Source organism: Lepidochelys kempii, chromosome 1, assembly GCF_965140265.1.
Source record: "Lepidochelys kempii isolate rLepKem1 chromosome 1, rLepKem1.hap2, whole genome shotgun sequence".
NCBI classification, from domain to species: Eukaryota; Metazoa; Chordata; order Testudines; family Cheloniidae; genus Lepidochelys; species Lepidochelys kempii.
Window position 1 is genome coordinate 298376167 of NC_133256.1, and position 20446 is coordinate 298396612.

At 39.2% G+C, this 20446-nt stretch overlaps 1 protein-coding gene across 2 annotated transcripts in view; it reads right to left on the reverse strand.

The window, feature by feature from the left end:
- Positions 1–20446, reverse strand: part of PNPLA8 (patatin like domain 8, phospholipase A2) — a 73993-nt gene that overhangs the window by 31164 nt on the left and 22383 nt on the right. Inside the window, exons 7-8 of one of the 2 annotated variants that reach the window (XM_073328074.1) lie at positions 14621–14678; positions 11009–11203 (exon numbers count right to left, since the gene is read on the reverse strand). In XM_073328074.1, the coding sequence (XP_073184175.1) occupies positions 11009–11203; positions 14621–14678 (253 nt within the window). The remainder of the gene's footprint in view (positions 1–11008; positions 11204–14620; positions 14679–20446) is intronic. The other variant, XM_073328075.1, reaches the window with a different exon arrangement.

Consider the following 20446-nt stretch of genomic DNA (forward strand, 5'->3'; position numbering starts at 1 on the left):
CCGCTCAGTTTGATGTCTGTCTCCCAGGCAACGTAGACGTGAGTCGTGGGGGTCACTAACTGGCATAGGTTTGTGGCACATGGCGCAAGCCTTGAAGCCGTGGGCCTGCGGCGAGTGCTGGAAGCCTTCAAGCAGCTAATCACTTAAGTGTCCACAATAAAGGTATGTTAACTAACTGATAACAGCTAAGGGACTGCTCTTCTACGAGAGAGAGAGAGAGAGAGAGAGAGGGAGAGAGAGGTTGTTCCAACGCCGCCATGGACGGTAAGAAGGAACTGGAGGGGGTCAGGCTGGCAGGGGTATATATGCACAGCGCAGTGGCGCCACTCGGGGGGGTCCCGCTGGCCCGACGGGAGCCGCTAAGGGAAAAAGTTTCTAATGCTCGTGCACGCAGCGCGCGCACACCTAATGTGGAATGGACGTGAACAAGCACTCGAAGAAGAAATAAACCTTCCTTGAGGGAACAGCTGTCAATAGTGGCTCTAAGTATTCTCCTCTGGCTTTTACTAGCAATGAAAATCACAAGTCCATGTCACATGCTTCCTTCTGTGCTTCCAGTACCTCTGTTAGAAACACTGGCTTACAGTCTGTTTGGAAAGGTGAAGTGTTTTTCACCTTTTATCTCGAGCTCGTTTGATAGAGCTGGAGAGATTGTCTCTGATACACTTGATTCTTTTAGCATTCTCATAGCATGTAGCATTTAAGTCTGGAACTCTACAGTGCCCTCGACTGGTTAGATGGCTCACTAACTGAATCAGTACTGCAGGCTGATATTTTGCCGAAGTCCTGGTAGAAAAGGAACATGATTCTTTACTCTCCTGTTCCACAATGGCATGGATATCATGCAAACCCTTTATGACGCAACTGAATGGACTCAGATTTAGTTCTTCATTATACCACCCTCTTCTGCTTTGTGTAAATTTGTGTTGTATTGAATAACTAGCTGGGTGAGCTGCATCAATAAAGTTCTACAAATTCACAAATCTAAACAAAATATTTTAATCTAACAATACCAAAAAAGTCACCATAAACCAGCTATAAGTGCCCCAATAATTAAATTCACATCTACAAAAAGATATCACCCAACTGCACAATACATAAAAATTAACAAACCACCAATAACATAGCAGCAAGACATACTTCCTCTCCACTTTGCCCAAACACACTATACTCACAAACCTCCCCAGAAGCCCTAACAAACAAGAATTTACACACGTCCATATACTTGGTGCATAAAGGTAAATTCCTCCTCTCCTAAACAGTAAAGGAAATTTCCAGTCGGACTAGAGGAAAGTACATGTGACAACAACTGGACTGAAACAAGAGATAAAAATAAATATTTGGAGTTGTTAGTTTCAAAATTTGTTTAATTTTATAAAATTGTGAGAAGACATACCTATCATGCTGCATCCTATCTAAGCCTGTATTGCACATCCATCACCATAGTATATCCCAGGCATGGGCAAACTGTAGCTCGTGAGCCACGTGGCTCTTTTACTATGAAAGTGTGGCTCCCAGAATCCCCCATGCATCTCCTATTGTCTGGCTACAAGACTGGGCAGGGGGGGAGCTTGGGGCTTCTGCCCTGCAACGGGGTAGTAAGACTAGGGGCTTTAGCCCAGTGTGGGGAGAGAGGGGAAGAAGCTCCATATCCTGGCAGGCACTGCCCCGTGGGACAGGTTGTGTGTGTCTTGTGGCTCTTGAACTTCTGAAGATTATTGTATGCGGCTTGGAGGGTCAGTAAGTTTGGCCACTCCTGGTATATCCCATGAATGTGAAGACCGCCGAGATGACCTACATTCTAAGTCGCCTCCTTAGAAGATGGGAGGCAGTCTGGAGTTTAATTTTGAAAGCTGCAAGTTTAAAACCAGTTGGGGTAAGGATTCACTGAGCAAGTCACCTTTGAGGGTCTCTCTATTTGGTGCAAATGTTGAGTACCTCTGCAGGTTTGTTGCCTTTAGTTGCTAGGAGAAAAAAGTCTAGAAAATAACTGGAAATTATATTGTTTTCTCTTTCATTTTATCAAGAGCCCATTTGAAGTTCTAGGCACTTCAGTATATTACTTTGACATTTTAAAATATTTTTCTATATTACAGAAGATATTTCTGTTATCTTTTAGGTTGCATCTTCACTAGCCGCCTTCTTCACATTTCCCATTATTCCACTTTCACAGGCGAAATTACACCATTAGCAGTACTAATGTAGACTAGCTGACAGCAATTTAACTACCATGTTATCTAACCCTGCCCAGAACAGGTCTAGATGACACGGTGGTTAAATCATTAGTGGCTTGCCTACATTAGTGTTCCCACAAGTGGAGTTGTAATATATTAGCGCAATGATGGGAAGGTCTGAAGAAATTTGCTAGTGAAGGGGAACCATTAGTGTTAACGAGTATATTTTGTCTTATGAAAGAAGATATATTGCTGTTTTAAATCTTTATTTTTTAATTATTCTTATGATACAAGTTACGTTTTCCTGTGAAATCAAACAAGTGAAATGTGCATAATAATTTTGGTTAAATCTTAGCCTGCTCTATTATTTAACTAACAAATTGCTTAACATGCTATGCTGCCTAGTCAAGAGACATTACTGAGTATCCCAAACAGTGAATGTTTTTCATACTGAAGAAAAAAGGAGGAGAAGATCTAAGAAACTGCTTTCCCCCTGAAGGGAAAAAAAAAAATTCATTGGTAGCAAGAAGACTGGGAGATTCTAACAGATCATGGGTGTTTTATATCTAGATTTTAATATCAGATTTCTTTTTATATATAGATAGTAGTATAACTTCCATATCTTGACATCATGACTTGGTATCCCTAGACTTTCATGGTTACTGCTGAAGCACGCTAGAGGGATAAAATCCCTTTGAATGTTTAATGTGTTCCTCTTTTGAACCACAAAGAGCATTAATCCTCCTCCTCTCATCTACCAACAGCTGCATTGTTTTTCCGACTTGCTAGGGTGTAACAGGATAGCACCGCACGACTGAGCGAACATAAACATTGCTAGTTGTTTTTTTGGCAATATAAACTTTATAGCAGCTGATCTCCATCCAACAAATAGGAAAAATATTTAGGCATCTGATGCCTGTGAGATGTAGCAATCCCATACTCTGTCAACATTTATACTGAGAGTTAAATTTAAGAAATAATTAGCATAATACATTTCTGAGCCTTTCCAAAATTTGATAGCACCCAGTTCAGCAAGCCATCTTGTACGTGTTTTCCTAGAAATTGTTTGTGTGAGAGAGAGAGAGAGAGAAAAATTTTTTTAAATGAGAAACCGATAGCCATGGTTAGATTCAGACACAGTTCAGGAATGCATTGTTCAACATTCCCTATGCCACTCGGCCAATGCATCTCAATCCTGGCCTTGCTTCACTCATCCAACTACTTCATACAGTTCCACACAAGACTCCTATTTCAACAAATATCAGACAACATTCGTAGGGGAAACAGTCAGGCTGACTACCTGTAAAAATCTACAAAAAATTTGAAATGTCAGAATAAATATTTTTCAGATTCATCCTGATACCCTAAAGTCAGGTCTGTTTTTGAAAGCAGAATTGAAGGATGCAACTGACTGACGAACTGATGCAACATACTGTCTCTAAGTAATCCCTTATCAAAAACTGAAAGGCCAAAAGCCATACATGATAATGTTTCAGTTATAATGCTGTACTTTCACTGATACTTTAACAACCATCTTGACACCTTAACTGGGTCTCCAGGGACCTCTACAGAAGTTTTTTCAACTGTAAAAATTGTAACCAGGTCTCCATATACTATTCATGTGAATAGAGAATTAGTATTTTTGAAAAAAGACGACATGATGATGAGCTATTCTGAGTGGTGAGAAGACAATTTCCAAGCCATTTGAAAAACTCTTCTTTTAAAAACAAGTGTCATCATTCTGAGATAACACTACAAATATTAAAGCCTTTGACACAGGCCATTACTTCCAACTGAAGTAATGCCTCCTGGTTCTGAGACCCTTTGCAAACATATCTATATCATTTATTTGATGTAAGCATTCTATATAATTTCTGTAAAAAAAAAATAAAAATTTTAGTATGCATTTAATTTCCAGCCGAGTCTTTAAGAGTATGCAGTATTCAAAGCTCCCAAAATATAGCCACAATTTTCCCCATCAAATTGATAAATGAACAGATGTAATGTAAAAAAAGTAACCGGTGACAAAACAGAATGATTCCTCTTTATACTAAAAATCAAAAGGAAAAAACCTTTTCTGCAGTATTTTGGTCAATGAGACTGATCGATGTAGGTAATGAAAATGTGAGTACTGAGTGCTCCAGAAATTGTACCACGTAGGGTTTTCTAAGGTACATATCACCATGATATCAACATCACTGTACAGGGAGGCATACTAGGATTTTCCCCAAATTCCACCAGAGTCCAGGCAACCTTGACAGGTCATGTACCAGTTCACTTGTCCAATATGCCTTGCACACACTGGCAAAGTAAGATTTGCAGGATGAGTCCAATGGGAAGACTGATTCCCTCTGACTGCATCCTTTAGAACTCTACAGGAGAGTCTTCTGCCCCTCTAGAGATAGAGCTCCCTTGGTGCTTGCTCTCCAATGCCATTTGTCATCCATGATTTTTTACTCTCAAAATATAAGTAGGCAAGTGGATATGTTGAGAGCTGACCTTAGGAAAGCAGAGAGGAAATAAACCATCAAGTTCTCCCTACCTGAGCTGGAGAAGTTTCAAACTAAACAACCACTGAGCTGACTATATACCAGAATTACTTTACGCTAACTTGGAGAAAGGAATGCATGGGAAACAGCAGGTTTGACAGTTTTAAAAGAACTCTATAAAGTTGTAAATTGTATGCACTGATTGATTATGTCTGACATAATGTCTTCTAAATTCCATTCTGTTAGTTTACCATCTTCTTTCCATTAGAGGAAACAGCGTTTAGTACTGGAAACATGCTCAGCCCTCTACAATACAGAAAAATAAAAACTGTTCCTGCCCCCAAAAGCTTAGACTGAAAGAATGGGAAACCCAGAGGTGGAATAATTTAGAGTAACCCACCACGTCTCACATCTCTTGTCTCCTAATAATTAAAATAAACCAAGTGAGGTTTTTGGAAAGATCTGAATGAGAAAAGAGTGGTGGATTTGTGAATTGGGAGGACTTTACACACAAAGGACCAGAATGGAAAAAACAGAGATGGGAGCGGAAAAATAGAATGAATAGGGTACTGAGTCTGGCATCAGCAGATTTTGATAATTATAGACAATGGACCTGATTCTTGGTTACACCAAGGCCCCTTACATGCTTTGGCAGCGTAAAGGGGCCTTAAAGTATGTAGATCATGAGTATATCATCATCTTTAAGGCCCTTTTACATTGTGGTGTAAAGTGGGCATTGTGTAAATGAGACTCAGTCCCATCATACTGTAACAATAACAATCAAAATATTCTATTGAGGGAAAAATCATTCTACTTTTTAAACCATTCTTCATATAGAAATGGACTTTAGTGAACAGTGCTCTCAGCCCAAGGAAAAAGGGGAAGGAAAGAAAGAAGAAGAAAAAGTGCTTCACATCGCTTAACAGTGACCCAACAAGCAGTTATGGAGCAGCTTGGAAGGTCTCCAAAAGCAAAGGCAGCCTCCTTTCCAGTCCTTCCTGGCCAGATGGGAGATGTACATACTGCTGGGTCTCAAGCAGTGCTCAGCTTGGTAATAAATGTGATGTATGTGTCCATTTTTCTTTTAAAAATAAAACTGTTATAAAATAACAACCTCAGTCGGCACTGATGAAAAGGGTGTACCTGGTTATAGTCACATATATCACCCCCAAAAAGAAACAGCCTCAAAACAAACACATGAAAAATAACGTATTAAGAAAATGGAAGGATTCTCAGGATCTGACTGAAGTGGCTTATAAATGTTTATACTCAAATATTACTTAAATTGTAAAGTCACTATTTTAAAACATTCCATAATTTATTAGGATTTAATATATTGTTTTCCCAACTACTAGACACATTTCATGCTACAAACATATGAACAAAGACACGTTGCCTGACACATATAAAATTAAAAGACTGGAAAAAACAAAGTGCACAATAAGGAATAATCCTTCTCTTGTAGGAAGATGTGCTGGATCACCTAATAAGTCTTTCCTCTGAATATACCTTAAAAAAAACATACTCCCTATAATAGATGCACTAATGCAAATATGATTTTTTAAAATAGAAAGTCAGCATTTCAAAAACCTCTACTAACATAATTTGATACCCTCAATTCCTATTTTATTTAAAACAAAACAAGGTATTATAGGGTACCGTGTGGCTACTCTCAAGCATCAGGCTAAGATCCATTCCTTCAATAGTGCTGACTCTCTGAATTGGACTTCCAGAATATTCCTACTCTGAAACCTGTCATTATGCAAGGCACTGCATTTAGCCGTATGGAGTGGAAATCTATCAACTGCATGAAAAAACTTGTACAGATACAGACAGACATCATCTTCCTTTCCAAATGCAAACAGATGGACATCGTACCAAAAGGACTGAAGGTAAAAAATCCATTACAATCTACATACCACACAGACTATGCTGACAGCTTGTGCCACACGCTCTCAAAGAAACTGCGGAATCACCTGATCAACATCCTCTACAGCAAACAGGGAAAGATTAAGAATGAGCTCTCAAACATGGATACTCTCATAAAAAACCAACCTTCCACACAAGCTTCCTCGTGGCTGGATTTTATTAAAACTAGACAAGCCATTTACAACGCATACTTTGCTTCTCTACAAAAGAAAAAGGACACTAAACTTTCTAAACTACTACATGCTACAAGGGGCCACAGCAATGGTTCCCTCAACCCACCTAGCAATATTGTTAACCTATCCAACTATACTCTCAGCCCAGCAGAAGCAGCTGTTCTATCTTGGGGTCCTCTCCTTCTGCCCCTCCACCCCCACGAACATGATACAATTCTGTGGTGACCTAGAATCCTATTTTCGACGTCTCCGACTCAAGGAATATTTCCAAAATACCTCTGAACAGCATACTAATCCACAGAGTTCTCCCTACCAACACTACAGAAAGAGGGATTCTAGGTGGACTCCTCCTGAAGGTCGAAACAGCAGACTGGACTTCTACATAGAGTGCTTCCGCCGACGTGCACGGGCTGAAATTGTGGAAAAGCAGCATCACTTGCCCCATAACCTCAGCCATGCGGAACGCAATGCCATCCACAGCCTCAGAAACAACTCTGACATCATAATCAAAAAGGCTGATAAAGGAGGTGCTGTTGTCATCATGAATAGGTCGGAATATGAACAAGAGGCTGCTCGGCAGCTCTCCAACACCACTTTCTACAAGCCATTACCCTCTGATCCCACTGAGAGTTACCAAAAGCAACTACAGCATTTGCTCAAGAAACTTCCTGAAAAAGCACAAGATCAAATCCGCACAGACACACCCCTGGAACCCCGACCTGGGATATTCTATCTACTACCCAAGATCCATAAACCTGGAAATCCTGGGCGCCCCATCATCTCAGGCATTGGCACCCTGACAGCAGGATTGTCTGGCTATGTAGACTCCCTCCTCAGGCCCTACGCTACCAGCACTCCCAGCTACCTTCGAGACACCACTGACTTCCTGAGGAAACTTCAATCCATCGGTGATCTTCCTGATCCTGGCCACTATGGATGTAGAAGCCCTCTACACCAACATTCCACACAAAGATGGACTACAAGCCGTCAAGAACACTATCCCCGATAATGTCACGGCTAACCTGGTAGCTGAACTTTGTGACTTTGTCCTTACCCATAACTACTTCACATTTGGGGACAATGTATACCTTCAGATCAGCGGCACTGCTATGGGTACCCGCATGGCCCTACAGTATGCCAACATTTTTATGGCTGATTTAGAACAACGCTTCCTCAGCTCTCGTCCCCTAAAGCCCCTACTCTACTTGCGCTATATTGATGACATCTTCATCATCTGGACCCATGGAAAAGAAGCCCTTGAGGAATTCCACCATGATTTCAACAATTTCCATCCCACCACCAACCTCAGCCTGGTCCAGTCCACACAAGAGATCCACTTCCTGGACACTACAGTGCTAATAAACAATGGTCACATAAACACCACCCTATAAATGGTCACCCATAAACACCACCGGAAACCTACTGACCGCTATTCCTACCTGCATGCCTCCAGCTTTCACCCTGACCACACCACACGATCCATCGTCTACAGCCAAGCTCTGCGATACAACCGCATTTGCTCCAACCCCTCAGACAGAGACAAACACCTACAAGATCTCTGTCAAGCTTTCTTACAACTACAATACCCACCTGCAGAAGTAAAGAAACAGATAGATAGAGCCAGAAGAGTTCCCAGAAGTTACCTACTACAGGACAGGCCTAACAAAGAAAATAACAGAACGCCACTAGCCGTCACCTTCAGCCCCCAACTAAAACCCCTCCAACGCATTATTAAGGATCTACAACCTATCCTAAAGGATGACCCAACACTCTCACAAATCTTGGGAGACAGGCCAGTCCTTGCCTACAGACAGCCCCGCAACCTGAAGCAAATACTCACCAACAACCACATACCACACAACAGAACCACTAACCCAGGAACTTATCCTTGCAACAAAGCCCGTTGCCAATTGTGCCCACATATCTATTCAGGGGACACCATCACAGGGCCTAATAACATCAGCCACACTATCAGAGGCTCGTTCACCTGCACATCCACCAATGTGATATATGCCATCATGTGCCAGCAATGCCCCTCTGCCATATACGTTGGTCAAACTGGACAGTCTCTACGTAAAAGAATAAATGGACACAAATCAGATGTCAAGAATTATAACATTCATAAACCAGTCGGAGAACACTTCAATCTCTCTGGTCACGCAATCACAGACATGAAGATCGCTATCTTAAAACAAAAAAACTTCAAATCCAGACTCCAGCGAGAAACTGCTGAATTGGAATTCATTTGCAAATTGGATACTATTAATTTAGGCTTAAATAGAGACTGGGAGTGGCTAAGTCATTATGCAAGGTAGCCTGTTTCCTCTTGTTTTTTCCTACCCCCTCCCCCAGATGTTCTGGTTTAACTTGGATTTAAACTTGAAGAGTGGTCAGTTTGGATGAGCTATTACCAGCAGGAGAGTGAGTTTGTGTGTGTATGGGGGTGGGGGGGATGTGAGAAAACCTGGATTTGTGCAGGAAATAGCCCAACTTGATTGTCATGCACATTGTGTAAAGAGTTGTCACTTTGGATGGGCTATCACCAGCAGGAGAGTGAATTTGTGGGGGGGCGGGGGTGGAGGGTGAGAAAACCTGGATTTCTGCTGGAAATGGCCCACCTGATGATCACTTTAGATAAGCTATTACCAGCAGGACAGTGGGGTGGGAGGAGGTATTGTTTCATATTCTCTGTGTATATATAAAGCCTGCTGCAGTTTCCACGATATGCATCTGAGGAAGTGAGCTGTAGCTCACGAAAGCTTATGCTCTAATAAATTGGTTAGTCTCTAAGGTGCCACAAGTACTCCTTTTCTTCCTACTATGTTATGTTATATAAGTGCTAATTATGTGCTTGGTGCTGCAAATGGCACAAATTAAAAAAAAAGCAGTCAGTGTTCTGAGGAGCTTACAATTTTAAGAGTCCAATCCTGCAAACAGTTACCAGGCACATCTTTACTTCTGTACATAGCTCCACCAAAGTCTTGTGTTTCACCCAATTTAGTTTTAAAATATGTCAAGAGTGTCTTCCACCACTTTCTTTGGAAGACTATTCCACAGCCAAATTCCTTAGTGATCTCTCACTGTGAGGAAGGTTAGCTGATAGGCCTATGCACAGAAGTTTTCAGGATCAGGTCCTAAGAACAGACACAAATATGACTCACTAGGAAGTTCAGAGGACAGTGCAGTGTAACTTGTTGGATAAAATGTGCTGTGTTCTCTTCTAGAAGCTGCCCCTCATTCAGTGATCGAGCCTACTAAAGTTACAACATAATGGAACTTCTCCTTTAGCTCATGGGATAGAAGCCTGTGCTTTTGGTGCTGAATATCTCAGGTTCAATCTCCACTGACAACTGTTTCTGACAGCCAGAAAAATACCAGTCTGCAACAAAAGATTTAAGTGCATTCTACCTGTATGCTATAAAAAATACCCTTTAAAATCAGAAGACCTGCAGGACTGGCAGTAAAGAGAGCACTGGAGGAAGGAAACAACACAGAAAGACTGAAGAGAACTATTAGAGAAATGTATGCGTCTCTTTCTACTTTCTCAAAAGTCAGTTAAAAGGTAACAGTACCTTAAAATGGAACAGGCTGTTGACATAAGAGATTGGCTTATTCAAGTTTTAATAACTATACATTTTTGTTGAACCAGTTAAAAGTGGGTGCTGCCAAAAGGGGTGCTGTAACAGCAGGCTATTCTCATAACATAGCATGTGGTCTTGGACTGGAAGGGAAATTCTCTTAGGAGGTATGACGGTTAGTGAGGGAAATTGAAATAATAAATTTTCTTCCCTAGTGTAGGGAACACGAATAGTACTAATTTGTATTTTTCATGCTTTATGCTATTGTTTAATATTAGTTATAACATCTGCTTAGTGAAATAATGCTTAACGAATTACCAGTTGGAAATAGGAACTTGGAAGCAATTTGCAACTCTTGTATAGTTTCCTTCCAGAATTAGAAGAATTTGAAGGCGAAAGTGGGGTATGTGTGTGTGGAGGGGGTTGGTCAGTGAGAGACAGACATTCTCTTTCTTCATACTTTTTAACTCTTCTGTAATTGCTAAGCAAACTAAGAGTTTCCTTTCCTTCCCATAACCTTCCTGGATTTTCTCTATGCTGCCACTTCCTAATAATCTAAAGAATAAATAATTACTAAGATTAGAATTAAACATGATAATAGTTCTTACATATTCATCTCCAAATATAATGTAACAGGATATTTATTTATGCAGATGTCAACTTACCTGATGAAGGTCATTACCCAACACATACTCCTGAAAGTAACCTGGTGCAGCAGATGATGCTCTAATGGCTTGCCATAATTTATATTGACAACCTCCAATGTAGTGAGACTTGACACCTGGAAAATGGTTGTAGTTTCTAAACACAAATGCTTTCAGTGGTGTTCCTCTGTTTACAATGGTGCTTACTGCAGCTACCTTGTAGATTAGAAAAATAAAGATAATTTCAGATACCGGCACACTATATCTCCCCTCCCACAGTTACAAGATTTAAATATTAGCTTTGTACATCATGCTGTGGGTACAAGTACACTTGACAACCGTTCAAGTAAAACGGGAAAATAAAATTCACATGACTAGCTTGAAGAAAAATGAATCCCTTGTAATCTACAACCTTGTCATACCTGTAACGTACAAGAAATTTTCTTCTTCATTTTTAACCCTATGTCAGGTTCTATTGCCCTTCTAGTTGTGAAATATGGACATTGCTCCCTGTGGAGCTCACCAACGCTTCTCCCATGTCAACCAGAGTCATAGCTGCAGAGTGGAGATACCTTCTCCCCAAGAGTCTGCATGCCAATAAAAGCCAGAGAAGCTCAAACTCTGAGGCAAAGACAGCATCCTGTATTATTTTTATCTTTAAAAAGAATACAACAAAACTCAATGGAAAGAAAGCACGGAGGACGAAGTTTTGTTTGTTTTTGAATTGCAGGTGGTAGTAGAAAGAACCTACAGACTTTAAATTCCCTATTCCTCTTCCAAACAGGCAACAAGAGTTACCAGCACCTTATGCTACATTAGTCAAGAGAAAATAGGTCTCCATATCAACTAAGAAAGTTTGTAAATCAGTGAAATATCTTTTCTTGAACTTGTTATTTTCTGAGAGAAATGATGAGATTATCACCATTTGCTATTCTGTTTTTCACAAGCCCTATCAACTGAAATTTAACAGAAAATAGTCAGGTGCCTGACATAAAATGATGTTTGGGGTTTTTTTAGTACGTTACAGGCAAAGGCAAATGTTGGAGAAAAAATATTGTTTAAAGACAAATCCCAATGTCTAACAAGTGTTTTATTATTTTTAACTTATGTGGATATTTACAGATTCTTGGAGCTACTATAAAATAGTTATTTCTAATCAACACAAAGAACTACATTAAAATGTGGTCAAAGCTGCGGAGTGGAGCACTCAAAAAGAAAAAAAAATAGCACTATCCAAGTAAAAATTATGTGCAACACATACCTAATGTTACAAGCATCAACAGAAGTAACTTTAGATTGCCCAGTCTAGCACAGAAGCTCATATCTTAATAATTCATGTATAAACTGCACCTTTGTATTACACTTGTGGCATGCTTCCTTATCTCAGGAAAACAAAAGAGATAAAAAACATTCACTATATTTCAACAAAAAATTAATCAAATTACTATATAACTAAAATCACTAAGGTGATTAGTAGTATGAAATTGTCCTACATTTTATAGTTCTAGAATTTTCCATAAAGATATTGAAATATCATGAACAAAAGAATTGTGCATGTCATTCCAAGTGGGAGACAGAAAGTAGTCCTTCCCAGAAAGAAAGGTCTGGAAGCAATGATCAGCATGGTAAGAATTTGCAAGATCTTTAACTGATGATGCATAGTGCATGGCTGGCATTGTCTAAAACAGTGTATCTTGGCAAATTAGTGGGTGGGTGATACTATTTGCATACTAGTTTACAAAGCAGTCTTTGTTTTTGTGAATGTATTGCTCATCAGCACTTGAAGCTGAAGTTATGGTATCAGCATATTAACTCCCATCTCTCAGTTGCACAATTACAAGTAAATCACTGTATTCACAAAAAATATAGCTTTACCAGGAAAAAAACAATACATGTAAAACTTCTATATGACAGTGATTAAGATACAAATGATGAAGTACAACAATTTTCTTTTCACCCCAAAAGGGTCGTCTTCTGCTCCCATTGAAGTCAATGACAAAACTTCCATTGACTTCAATGGGAATAGGATCACACTGAAAAGCTCATATTTGTTTTTTTAACACCTACACATTTTTCACTTCAGGATATAATCCTAATCTGTGAAGTACTAAATGCTTCCTGCAAGGCACTAAGCATCCAACTCTTAATAGGAATTCAAAAGGAGTTGAGAGCATAAAGCACCTTGTACGGTTGCATGTTTTATTTGTTTTATGTTTTATTGGATAATACTATAGCCCTGTTACTTTGAATAACTAACAATTTCATTTCTATTTATATACTCATTTTATTACTCAGGAATTTAGAAAGGCAAGATCTCAGTTCAAAGATAACTTTTAAATCAAGTCAGTATAGGACATCAAATCCCTCAAAAAGTAGTATGGTGTTCCAGCTTTTTCCATGTCCTCCTTTTACACAAGGAGCATAAGGAGAGTCAGTTGAGCTCATGTCTATTTTCAGAAGAATCTGAATCTTTTCCATTTAATAGTAAAACACCGAATATAGTACTATAATGACACTAAGACCTGTTAATTACCAAATTGTTCTTAACAATGTGCTATTTTATTTCTTCTCCTTCCTAATAACAGAAACAAAATACCCTCTCCTTTCTCATTTTTCACTCTTGGGCTGTGCTAGATACAACACCCCTCCAATTTATTAGTGCCCTTCATATGCTACAGGCAAAGAGATCACTACCTACCAAAAGAACAAGAGGAAACCTGGTGATGCAGATGGAGGAGATGGTATGATGGGATAACATGGTTTTGGTAATTAAATATTCATGGTAAATAGGCCCAATGGCCTGTGATGGGATATTAGATGGGGTGGGATCCGAGTTACGCAGGAAAGAATTTTCTGTAGTATCTGGCTGATGAATCTTGCCCATATGCTCAGGGTTTAGCTGATCGCCATATTTGGGGTCGGGAAGGAATTTTCCTCCAGGGCAGATTGGAAGAGGCCCCGGAGGTTTTTCGCCTTCCTCTGTAGCATGGGGCATGGGTCACTTGCTGGAGGATTCTCTGCTCCTTGAAGTCTTTAAACTATGATTTGAGGACTTCAATAGTACAGATATAGGTGTGAGCGTTTTTTTTTTTTTGTAGGAGTGGTGGGTGAAATTCTGTGGCCTGCGTTGTGCAGGAGGTCAGACGAGATGATCATAATGGTCCCTTCTGACCTAAATATCTATGAAAAAAAAAAATGGGGAGAGACTACTAGCTCTCTCACACCACCCAACATCACAGGACTGCAAGGAAACACTGAAAGGATTCTAGGACAAAATAGCAAAACTGTAGAATCCAAGATGTGACATAAAAGCAAGGGTAGTTGAGAAGTATGTATTCGTAGTCAGTTCACAAACATCATCTCATGGGAATTAATGTATGTAAAATCAGGACACTTATCAGCTAAGAAGTATAAGACTACTGCAGCAGGGTTGGCAAATATTTAAGATATCTTGTGGAATTTTAATTTTTAAATGGGGATTGTTTTTATAGATACTTTTCAGAGTAGAGGTTACAAAAAATCATGCAAGTTGTACAAATAACATTCGTCAAGTGATGGCACTATCATCCAAAGCTATTTGTTCCTAATTAATTTTTTTCAGTAAAATATTAGTTTTTGAAAATCTACACTTACCTTAGGACATTTGGGATTTCTTGCAGTTTCAATCATGAGATCCGATCCCATTCTATCTCTATATAACAGGTAAAAAATTGAAAACGCATCACCAGTTTGGCATCATCAGAACAATAAATTAGTCAACATCAAAGAGACAAGTAGGGTGAAATAATATCTTTTATTAGACTAACTTCTGTTGATGAGAGAGACAAGTTTTTGAGCTTACACAGCTCTTCAGGTCTGGGAAACTTATTCAGTGTGTCACAGCTAAACACAAGATGCAACAGATTGTGTAGCATAAGTAGTTAACACATAGTTCAAGGGACCATTCAAGGTGAAGTGGCCTGTTATCATCTCACCCACCTTGTCTCTCTAATATCTTAGGAGCGACATGGCTACCCCACCACTGCATAGTCAAAACGAGTCATTTATGCCTACTCTTACTTCTGGTATTTTCTATTTAAAACATACAGGGTGAAATCCCGGCTACATTGAAATGTATGGGAGTTTTGCCATTGACTTCAACAGACCCCAGATTTCACCCTCTGTATCTCCTCACTGGTTGGAAATGATGAACTCAGTATACAAATGATTTGAAAAGAATGACTGAGGCCTCAGTCCAGCACAGTATTTAAGCATGTACTTAATTTTAAATCAATGGGACATGTAACTAAAGTTAGGAACATGTTAGAGTGCTTTGACTGTTTGGGACTTGAAAAAGGAACTCTTAAATGTAGTGGTTTTACTTTAATGAAAGTCATTCTTGCTGAGGTGTACACCATTATCAAACAAGAAATAAAAACATCTTTCTTGAAAACCCCCCCCCCACTATTATGAATTTTTTAGACTATAAGCATGCAGCAAGAAAACAGAAGTTAAAATATCTATTCTTCATTCTGCGTAGATTCTTTACAAGTCTCCCAACTGCTAAGGAGAAACCATGCAAATCATCCAAAACTGAATAGATCATCACATCAACTTTAGGGTTAGTGCTGCATCTTGTATATAACCCTTGTATATTCTGAGTCAGAAGACGACCTCAATACACGATCCAAGACTGGTTTCGGCAGAAGCCTGGAAGCAGCACTGTGCAGAAGGCCTTGTATCAGAAGATACCTCTGATCTTTCTTCTCAGCTTACAACATTCATTTACACCTTAAAATAGATAACAGCTTGACAGTTCTTGTGGGGACAGTTATAGACAGTAGGCTCTTGCCCAAGACAGATTCCCTCAGCTTCTGCAGAATACAAGCTTTCATTTACATAAAAAAAATTCTAGCCCTCCTGATAACAAAAAAAACCCTTCTGAATGCAGTCCAAGTTTAAAGCAGTGGGGTGCTGTCTTCCTAAGTCTGCAAAGACAGTTCCAGTGCTGCCATAGTCACTAGTTAAGGTGGTTCTGTGACCCAGTCAATGCTTGGTGCCAAATGGCAGAGGGCACAGGGAGTGCATAGGGCTTTACAGGGATCCTCTGGGTCAGATATACACATAATAATCAAAGGGTGGCATGTAAGGTCTGTCCTGAGAGCTGGTATCCCACTGGTCATTATAATCATTGAGAAACATATGTACGGATAACATTTAAGGAGTTACATTTCTATACCAAAAATTACGTTCTTAAGGTCTTGACATTAAAGCAGGTCACCAGGAGGGGGCATACTCAGGCATGCTCCTTTCATACAAAGGCTAGCAGACACTTATCTCCCTATCTGGCCAGTTGGGTATTGTGTATTGTATGCCTATTTGCATGAAAGAATACAATGAGAGATTGTGAAACTCTACAAGAAAGGAAATCTACAAGATGAAACAAACACCATCGGGAGTGTTCCTGTTGATGAATAAAAGACACAGGATGGGACTGGTATATTTTGGGAAGCAAAGAAACACTGGAGTTCTTCATCTAGGAGGCAAGCTGACAGCATTTGTATCTCATGAAGAGATGGATCACAGTCAAACCTGGCTGTAAAGTGCTGCAATGATTTTGGGGAAGCATTACTCTACTATATATGACAGTATTTCAGTCTAGGCCCTAGGGTGAACATTATAATTTTATTTTATATTTAACCACTTGTTTCCAATACTTGTACTTGCTACTACTTGAATCTCTATAAATTTATACTTGATTTCACAATAAACATACGTAAGTGCTGTGTGTTAAGTGGGGCACTGATCTAAGATGGAACTAGTAAGCTGGGGTGTACTATCTTTTGGAAGCAGCAGATCTGAATACCCTGAGTGTCCAGTGGACCAGGAACTGGACACTCCAGGAAAATGCTCAAGGGCTGGAGTGTACCAACTGCTAACCTGTAGAGACTGCAATGCTTAAAGGAGAGTGCTTGTGTTGGCCATGGCCAGTAGAGCGGGGGAGGTGACTGTTTATGTGGGGCTGGCATTCATTGATTTGTTTATAGGGACTAGATTGTACGGATCCAAGTAGAGGACCGGTGGAAGACCAAGTAAAAGGGGTGCATGGCTTGGGCGAGACTCAAGATAGGGAACTGCCCTTGGGAAAAGTAGGCTGAGCCTTTGGGATAGTAGACGTTGGGTAATTTTTCAAGACCAACTCAGGCAGAGAAAGTTTACTGTTGCACCAGCATCCACTACAAATTTTTTAGCATTATTTATTATAACTCTTGATATTCTTAACATTCACGTAAGTGTCCAATTCATTTTTGAATCTTGCTAAACATATGGCCTCAACAACATCCCATGGCAATGAGTTCCACAGTCTAATTTTCATCCAATGGTACAAGTCATTGTCTGTTACTAATTTTGAATTAGTCCATCTTTTAATTTAATTGAGTGTCCTCGTGTTTTTGGGTTACCTCCTCTATACTATTCATTATTTTACATACTTTTGTCATGCCCCCTCTCATTTGTCTCCTTTCAAAAGGAAACAAATCCAATCTTTTCAATCTCTCTTCCTTTAAGAGTTTTTCCATGACATAAATAATAGGTCACCCTTTTCTAAGCCTCCTCTAACTCTTCTATCATTTCTGAAATGAGGTGACTTGTATTGCATACAGTTTCGTCACTAGGGCTGCACCACTGATTCATATAATGGCCATCATAATATTTTCTGTATTATTATCCATCCTATTTCTTATGCATCCAAACATCCTGTTTGCTTTTTTTGTGCACAGATCTTCTTCACTGAGTTGTCCACAACGACACCAGGTCCCTTTCCTGAGGTAATAAAGTTAATTAGAAACCTGCAAGTTGTAGAAGCAGTTACATTTTCCCTTGCAATATGCATTACTTTGCATTTATCAACACTCAGTTTCATTTGTCAGAGTATGGGATGTGGCCCAAAATGGTAAATAGGTTGAGAACCACTGTCATATACAAATCAGTTCCCCTCAATGTACCAATATTTTGGCTAGTTTGTCAAACCCCCTTTGCTGCTCCCTCCCAGATAAGTCTTCTGCATATAGTAGACACTATTCAAGGACAAAACAAAACAAAACACACATTCAAACTCAATTCAATACAAAATCCAACAATATGGAACAAAACTATATTCCTATTTTTTCTAGCATATTAAACTCAATATGGTATTATGTAAATAGATTTACATAAAAAAAGTAAGGTCACTTTTGCTTTCTGCAGGAAAAAAATGGAAATGAATAGTAAAAGTAACTACATGTCATAAATGTAATGATCTTAATGATGCTATAATAGGAAGCCATCAAATTAAATGAAAAGCAAAACAGGCTGCTCAATTAAAATTAAAATGCAAAGAAATATGCATAAGATTAATACTGAAGCAAATTCTCTGCATTACTTACAGCAAAAAGCTATTGTTCACCAACATTAGTTGTAATTTCCCAAGTAGGCTTTATACCACACTGTAGGGAAAACATTAGCTTTACTACGGTTATTAGAATTGTTCTGTCAAAAAGTGTTTTTTATTAATGTATACTAGGGCAAATTTTATATTGGAAACCCTACGTTGAAGCAAGGAAGACTGTGTATTTTAAACAGAACAAGTTAGCACAACAAGGCATGTAAAGTTAAACTGCCTTGTATATTCTGCAATGACTGGAAGTGAGCTTAATCGAATTTTCTTACTGAAGCGTTTAGAGAAATGCCATCCAACATGAATATTTTTTTAGTATACATTTTAAGGCCCAGCTGCTAGATCATGACCTGTGTGGAACCCCACTGAATTCAGTGGAACACTGTGTGGGCATAGAGTCTGCCCTGATCCCTCCAAAATCTCATTGTAGGATCAGGTCAACAGTTATATTAATATTCATGGATTTTAATTTTCAGTTTAATTTGTAGACAAAATGTGTAACATGAAGATGACAGGTTTCAGAGTAACAGCCGTGTTAGTCTGTATTCGCAAAAAGAAAAGGAGTACTTGTGGCACCTTAGAGACTAACCAATTTATTTGAGCATGAGCTTTCGTGAAGTGAGCTGTAGCTCATGAAAGCTCATGCTCAAATAAATTGGTTAGTCTCTAAGGTGCCACAAGTACTCCTTTTCTTTTTATGAAGATGACAGTAATTGCCTTGCCACTATCCACATCACAAAAAGCGTACAGTACTAGAGTGCTTAATCAATACACTGCCTTCCTCCTGCGTTCTTTGTAGCTGCAGTAAATTTTCATTTTCATAAAAGTGTGTGTGTGTGTAGCATTTCCAGACAAGTTGGTTTTGACTTACACCAACCTAAGGGGTCTGCACCCATTTGCCCTAAATGTGAGACAATTTTCCTGAGAAGATTCCGTTGAGCATAATTGGGAAGCTGAAGGTCAATCCTTCTTTTTCAACCATCTAACACTAAAGGTGGATGTGGAAGAATTTTTGAAATTTAAAAACGTGCACTGGACTGTGTTAGATGCTGCTTCTTTATAAATGGGGTTTAAATAGGACTGGACAAATGTATCAGATAACTGCACATGAGAAAGTTCTCATCTTTCTCTTTTTTGTTGCCTGACCAAATGGCAAAGATCTCCAAGTCTTACTCCTTTCTCTGCATTCTTGGATAGCATCTTCAGACATCTGGACACAATAGGTCTGTGGTTTTCCTTTCAGAAAGGGAAACTATAACTAAATAGGAATGCATTTTTCCTGAATGGGTGCTTGCCACCATTATCGGATCATTCTTCGTATTCAACCATTTTACATTGGATTTTTGTTTTGTTTTTTAATATTGTGTTTCTTTATTTTCAGATGTCATAGTGGACCTGAGAATTTAAAGCTGTCTGGAGAATATCCAAGACAAAGAGCTCCAATTATTAAATTGTCATACACTGTAGGTGTGGATGGCATAAAAGGAGGACAAAACTTTTTTTTAATCGAGTACCTCTTTGCCTTTACACTATGATATTATAGTATATTCAAAGATTGGTGTCCACCATTTTCAGGATGTCAAAGACAAATACAACTCCTGAATGAAGCTGAAAAGCTACTTAGAGGCCTGAAATAATGACTGAAGATATCATCACGGCTATGTTTTGAGGATAATGGTGATGCTGAACGTGTCTCACTTGAAGGATTATCCAACTCCATGTTTTCCTCTTCTACTTCAACAGTGAAACACTTTTCTACATTATGCTTTTTAACTGTGTTTACTCCCATATAGTATTTCAGTTACTTTGACAATATCAGAAGTTAGACTCTTACATTAAGCTCCCTCATTAGCTATTTCAGTAGAATGATTCCCTATCTCAATTTTGCTTAAGATGGTTGATTACTAACTTTCTGTAACTGTTGTTCTTTGAGATGCGCTGCACATGTCCATTCCACTATTAGCGTGTGTGTGCCTCACGGACAGTCACCAGAAACTTCTCCTTCAGTGGCACCCGTCAGGGTGGCTTGAGCACCTCTGCTGCCG